The sequence below is a fragment of the Rhincodon typus genome, unplaced genomic scaffold, assembly GCF_021869965.1.
Source record: "Rhincodon typus isolate 14 unplaced genomic scaffold, sRhiTyp1.1 hic_rhity00003901, whole genome shotgun sequence".
In the NCBI taxonomy this organism is placed as follows: domain Eukaryota; kingdom Metazoa; phylum Chordata; class Chondrichthyes; order Orectolobiformes; family Rhincodontidae; genus Rhincodon; species Rhincodon typus.
The window spans coordinates 6,479-12,883 of NW_025969539.1; the positions used below are offsets into that span (position 1 = coordinate 6,479).

The 6,405-nt window shown below is 51.6% G+C and overlaps 1 protein-coding gene across 1 annotated transcript in view; it reads right to left on the reverse strand.

The window, feature by feature from the left end:
* idh3g (isocitrate dehydrogenase (NAD(+)) 3 non-catalytic subunit gamma) overlaps positions 1-5,615 on the reverse strand; it is a 9,278-nt gene extending 3,663 nt beyond the window's left edge. Inside the window, exons 1-3 of the mRNA XM_048593783.1 lie at positions 5,576-5,615; positions 2,803-2,863; positions 571-703 (exon numbers count right to left, since the gene is read on the reverse strand). Coding sequence (XP_048449740.1) covers positions 571-703; positions 2,803-2,840 — 171 coding nt within the window. The 5' untranslated portion in view covers positions 2,841-2,863; positions 5,576-5,615. The remainder of the gene's footprint in view (positions 1-570; positions 704-2,802; positions 2,864-5,575) is intronic.
* Positions 5,616-6,405: the final 790 nt, after the last annotated feature.

Below are 6,405 nucleotides of genomic sequence, written 5' to 3' on the forward strand. Positions count from 1 at the left end.
GAGAGAGAGAGAGAGAGTGTGTGTGTCTGTGTGTGCGTGAAAGAGAGAGATAGAGTCAGTGTGTGTGTGAGAGAGAGAGAGAGAGAGTGTGTGTGTCTGTGTGTGCGTGAAAGAGAAATACAGTCAGTGTGTGAGAGAGAGAGAGAGAGAGTGCGAGAGTGTGCGTGTGTGTCAGAGAGAGACAAAGAGCGAGCATGTGCGTGTGAAACAGAGAGAGATACAGTCAGAGCGTGTGAAACAGAGAGAGATACAGTCAGTGCGTGTGAGAGAGTGTGTGTCTGTGTGTGTGTGAAAGATACAGTCAGTGCATGTGTATGTGTGTGTGTGTGTGAGAGAGAGAGTGTGCACGTTGAGTGTGTGTATGAAAGTGAGAGAGAGGGTTGGGGGGTACGGTGTGGATTGGGAAAGGGTGCTGGATGAAGGAGGATGTGGGAGTCCGATGCAGAGCAGGAACTCTGACCCCATTAGAGAGGGGCCGAGCGACCTGTTTCGGGGCAGGAACTCCCAGGTGCCCTGAGCGAGGCATGCACGGCGCGACCCTCAGTGGGCACGGCGGGTGCGCTCCCTCACCTCATGCTCCAGGTTGCTGTACTCTCCCTCGGTGTTCTCCCGGATGATGAGGATGTCGACCCCCTGGTGCCTGGTCTGGACGCCTGGCAGGCTCTGGCAGTGGATCACGTTGGCATACAGGTCGAGGCTGGTGCTACATGCAGGAGTTTGGAGGTGTGGAGGGAGAAATTGACGTCAACCTACGGTTACAGGGTGAGGGGGAGGGGATAACTACACCCCCCCACCCCCACATCGATCAACCCGCCGCTCGCTGGACCTGATCCCCAGGGATCGAGAGATACTCAATGCTCCCTAAAGCTCAAACCACACTTCACAGTCTTTTACCTAAACAAGACGGAGGCAACTCTTCTGCAAGATTTACCCCAATTACTCTCAGCCCCACAGCCCGGGTCTTACCACCCCCCCGCTTCCTGCCAAGATTTCCACCTTTGGAATATTACTCCCCGTTCCTCCGTTTTGCACAGTTCCTACAGAAACTGCTTCTGCCACCCTTTCAGGCAGCACCTTCCAGACAACACCAACTCCGGGAAAACACCTTCCTCAATCCGTCTCCTCCCTCTGGTTCTTTACCCCGTTCCCCCCTCGATCTGTCTCCCCCCTCTGGTTCTTTATCTATTCTCCCTCGGCACCCTCTCAGATGCTCAAAAATCCTTCCTAAAAGTGGGAGTCAGGATAGAGAGAAAGGACCCCCCTCCTCTGTAGCCTACTGGGTGTTTTATTAAACAAAGCCTCTGTAATTTACGAAAAAGGTCCAAAAAACGTTTGGCAGAAAAGGCAGACAGGATTTGAACTGTGTCCGCCCACCACCCCTCCCAAGGAGATCCGGGTAAAATCCACACACCCCTCCCACCCCCCACTCTGCCATTGATGCCAAATTGCCCTGGGATTGGTGTCCAAGCCGGCAACGAGGGCTTCCACTGCCGAACAGCGGACTCAGCCGGGAGTGTGGGGGCGGGGGGGGGAAGCCCGTTGAAATGCTGGTTGGTAGCGTGGTTGTGATGCACCCTGTGGTCGCATAGCCAGCTGTCATAGGGAGGGTCTATTTGGGGTTGGCAAAAGGGAGACTGAGGGAAACAGGCAGTTTCCCTGGGGGGGCGTGAGGGAGTCGGGGGGGGGGGGCAAGAGGGGGAGGCGGGGGGGGGGGGGAGGGGGGTGCAGAGGGAGTGCCCCTGGAAGAGAAACACACAGCAAGACAGATTGAGAAAGACAGCGAGAGAAATAAAGACAGAGTGAGGCAGAGAGGAAAGAAAACGAGGGGCGAGGGTAGTAGAAGAAAAGGAGAGAGAAAGAGAGAGAGAGGGAAAGGGAGGGGCAGGTGGAGAGAAAGAGAAAAAGAGAGGAAGGCAGGGAGGGAGCAGTACATAAGAGGGAGAGAGAAAGAGAAAGGGAGGAGGGAAAGAGAGAGGAGGAGAGAGAGAGAGGAAGGGAGAGAGAGAGAGAGAGACAGAGACAGAGAGATTCGAGTTGCGATTACAAAGCAGTTGGCATGGCTTCAGGGCAGGGTAGGCGTCGGAGAGCGCTGTGGAAGAAGGGAAAGGGCAGGCACTGTGCCCAGGGTGAGAAACACCAGAGAGAGACGTGTACAAAATTGCATGGCTTGACTCGCCTCCCTCTGAAAAAGCTAAATAAAAATTCCCCATCTCCTCCGACAGTGGGAGACAGAGAGTCAGGCACTTGCAGGAGCTGCCTGAGTCATCAGGGTAATGCAGAGACCAGGCTGGTTACAAAGGTGGGGCTGTGTAACACACGCAGGGGAATAGACCACCAGCTCTGAGAGGTCTAACAGCCACTCCGAAACCCCTCGATTAGATTCCAGTCTGTAACTCGCTTCCGAGGTATTGTTATTCTGCATATAAACCACCCTGAACCCCTCGGTCAGATTCCAGTCTGTAACTCCCTCCCAGGGTATCTGTTATTCTGTATATAAACCACCCTGAACCCCTCGATCAGATTCCAGTCTGTAACTCCCTCCCGGGGTATCTGTTATTCTGTATATAAACCACCCCGAACCCCTCGATCAGATTCCATCTGTAATTCCCTCCCGGGGTATCTGTTATTCTGTATATAAACCACCCCGAACCACCTCAATCAGATTCCAGTCTGTAACTCCCTCCCGGGGTATCTGTTATTCTGTGTATAAACCACCCTCTGAACCCCCTCGATTAGATTCCAGTCTGTAACTCCCTCCCGGGTATCTGTTATTCTGTTAATTTCTACACATACAAGACTTACCGCAGCAGATTGTTGCTGGACTTGTGAGACGGGGGCATGTTGTGGTTGGTTTCAATGTTACCTGTGAGAGATGGACGACAGAGATTGTGAAAACACAGGCGCGAGGGCAACTGCAGGCGAATAGCCGTGAGAGGGAAGAGAAGCTGTTCTCTGTTTAACACATGCCCGGTCCTCCTCTGCAGATTCGGGGACACAGTACCTCCTGACGCTAGGATCAAGGACAGTCACAAACCGAATGTACAGAGCACCTGTATTCGGCTTGGAAGAATAAACTGGGAGCTGCAAAGTCTCACTTGTTATTAATTGCTCTCGTTCAGCATAAGGGAAGAGAATGCACCCAGTGGTTACAGAAGCACATGCAACTTTAGGGAATACGCTTTCCCAGTTAGCTCGTGATTAGGCCTCATAAAAAGAAAATACTGCTTGGAAACAGTTTTCGGATTGGCTCTGTATCGCAAAGGCCAAGGCAAGACCTCTCTTACCCTCCAAGAGGGGAAGGGAATGAACTTTCAAAGATTCTCATTCCTGGCGTAAAAGGCTTAGGTCCAGCCAGCAAATGGGAGGGATCACTTTGGTCAGCATCAGACATCTTAGGGATCCAAGAGCATGGGGCAAAAGCGGGAACAGGGGTGGGGGTTGGGGGGAGGTAGATCGATCCGACCGTGCCCTGCACCCAACCGCAAGCCTTCAAACTGTGCCTCCCTGCCCGACGCCGCCCCCTGTAGTATTTGGCTTCAAAAGCATCTCTCTGAAGTGGATGGTTACGCTTTTATTGTGGGGAGGGCTCGTTGCGGGAGAGTTAATTTCGGGAGGGTTAATGAAGGGGTAATTGTTAAGGGTTAATGGTTTAGTACAAGGTAACTGTTAAGGGGTTGTTTCGTGTTAATTAAGAAATAATTAGTAAGGGGCGACTGATTGTAGACATGCTGGCCGAGCCAGTGGGTTTGGTTGCAAACGTTTCGTTCCCCCTGCTAGGTGAAGCGTCGGTGTTCTGTCCCGATTGTTATTTATGTGCCTCGGTTTGCTGGGGTGGCTGGTATTACTCCCGGTTCTGTTTCTCAGTGGTTTGTACACCGGGTCTAATTCAATGTGTTTGTTGATGGAGTTCTGGCTGGAATACCTCCAACAATTCCCTGGCGTGTCTCTGTTTGGCTTGTGCGATTATCGGTGTGTTGTCCCAAGTCGAATTTGCATCCCTCGTTGTCCGTGTGCAGTGAGACAAGCGAGAATTAGTCATCTCTCTAGGTGGCTAGTTGGTGTTCGTGTGTCTGTATTGTGGATCTTTCTTCCGGTTTGGCCGATGTAGTGTTTCTCACAGTCCTTGCACGGTATTTTGTATATTACCCCATTTTTGCTGGTTCTGGGTATGGAATCTTTTACGTTCGTCAGTAGCTGTCGCAGGGTGGTTGCTGGTTTGTGGGCTACTCTGATACCGAGGGGTCTGAGTAGCCTTGTGGTCATCTCTGAAATGTCCTTGATGTGTGGTTGGACGATATGTGATTCTAGTCGAGTTGTGCCTTCCTGTTGCGGATTGTGCTTTTCGGGTATCCATTCCTTCTGAAGACTCCGTATAGGCGCTCCTGTTCTGCTTTGCGTGGTTCTGGGTTGTGCAATGTGTTGTGGCTCGTTTAAATAGCGTCCTGATGCAGCTCTGTTCGTGGGCGTTGGGGTGGTTGCTAGTGTAATTGAGTACGTGTGGTCTATGCACGCTAGTCTGGAGTTCCCCGTTGCTTTTGCAATAGTTGAGGGCTCATTTGACATGACAATAAGCAACTGAAAGGGGAAAACAGGTGATATGCAGGCAAAGTGTGAAAAAAAACAGCCTGTTTCTGTCTGAAAGGTCACTACAGGGCATGAAACGTCAACTTTCCTGCTCCTCTGGTGCTGCCTGACCTGCTTTGTTAGCTCTGCGATGACCTTGGCTGTGTTTGGGAACAGACTGCTGTACAAAAGCACAGAAACACATTCATCAGACGCCATTTCTGCCACCTCCAGCGAAATGCCACCACCAGACACATATTCCCCTCCCCTCCCTTGTCTGCCTTTTGCAGGGACCGTTCCCTCCGGGACACCCTGTCCACACTTCCTTCACCCCCAACACCTCCCCACTGCCCTACGGCACCTTCCCCTGTAACCGGCAAAGGTGCAACACCTGCCCATTTACCTCCTCCCTCCCCACTATCCAAGGGCCCAAACATACCTTCCAGGCAACACTTCACCTGCACTTCCCAGAATCTAGTCTACTGCATTCGCTGCTCACAATGTGGTCTCCTGTACATTGGCGACCGCTTCGCAAAACATCTACATTCTGCTCGCAAAAAAGACCCTGAACTACCTGTTGCCTGCCACTTTAACGCACCACCCTGTTCCCTGGCCAACATCTCGGTCTCCGGCTTGCTACAGTGTTCCAGTGAAGCCCAACGCAAGCTGGAGGAACAACACCACATTTTCCGCTTGGGGTCCCTACAGCCCTCCGGACTCAATATTGAGTTCAATAAATTTTAGGGCCTAAAGTCTCCCATGTCCCAGCCCCCTACCCCACACACCAGGCCTGCCATTACACACCCCCTGCTGTTAGTCACTAACAGTCCCTATTAACAACTATTTACCCTCCCAGCCTGATCGTTAGCAACTCCTTTGTCTGTCCAACTGCCTTTCTCTCTCTTTGGGCTCTATCCTATCGTTTACTCCCTACCCCACCCACCTCCCTTTCCTCTGCATATAAACTGACGTTTTCCCAGCCACCATCAGTTCTGAGGAAGGGTTACCGGACCTGAAACGTTAACTCTTGTTTTCTCCTTCACAGATGCTGCCAGACCTGCTGAGCTTTTCCAGCAACTTTGTTTTTGCACCTCGAGTAGGAGCCTGACCTGGGTATCCTTGTTATCCAGATGTTCCAGGGATGAGTGTAGGGCCAGGGAGATGACGTCTCCTGTGGACCTGTTGTGCCTGTCGACAAATTGCAAAGGATCAAGGCAATCCAGGAGGCTTGGGCCATGACTAATCTCTCATGATGACAGACAAGGTGAATAGCAAAGGTCTTTCTCCCAGGGTTGAGGCAGAAGGAGAGAGCAGAAAGGTTTAAAAGGGAACCGAGGGGCAGCTTTTTCCACACAGAGGGTGGCTCGTATGCGGAACAGTTCAACACTTGCCCCCACGGAAGTGAAAGACCTGCGTGAAGGCTGCTTCGAATTCACAGAGTTCCCCGTGCTGATTACAAGGATCGCATCGACTCAAACCAGCACCGAAAACAAGGGGTAGTCCCAAGGCATCACAGCCGCAAGACTTTCAAGCCTTAGTTTGCTCAAAAGTTTGAAAAGAAATGGAGGTTACAATGTTTAAGAGCCATTTGGATAAGTACATGAAGGGGAAATATTTGGAGGGATATGGGTCAAGCGAAGGCAGGTGGGACTAATCCAATTTGGGAATCAGGGTGGGATAGACAAATTGGACCAAAGGGTCTGTTTCCATGCTGTGCAACTCTAGGCGCCTGAACTCCGGATCTCGTAGGACATCCCCCTCAAACACAACTTTGTACTTTCAAAAGGAAAATACCCGATCGATCCTGTCTTCGGTCTGAAATGGATAAGCCCGCACTTGTGT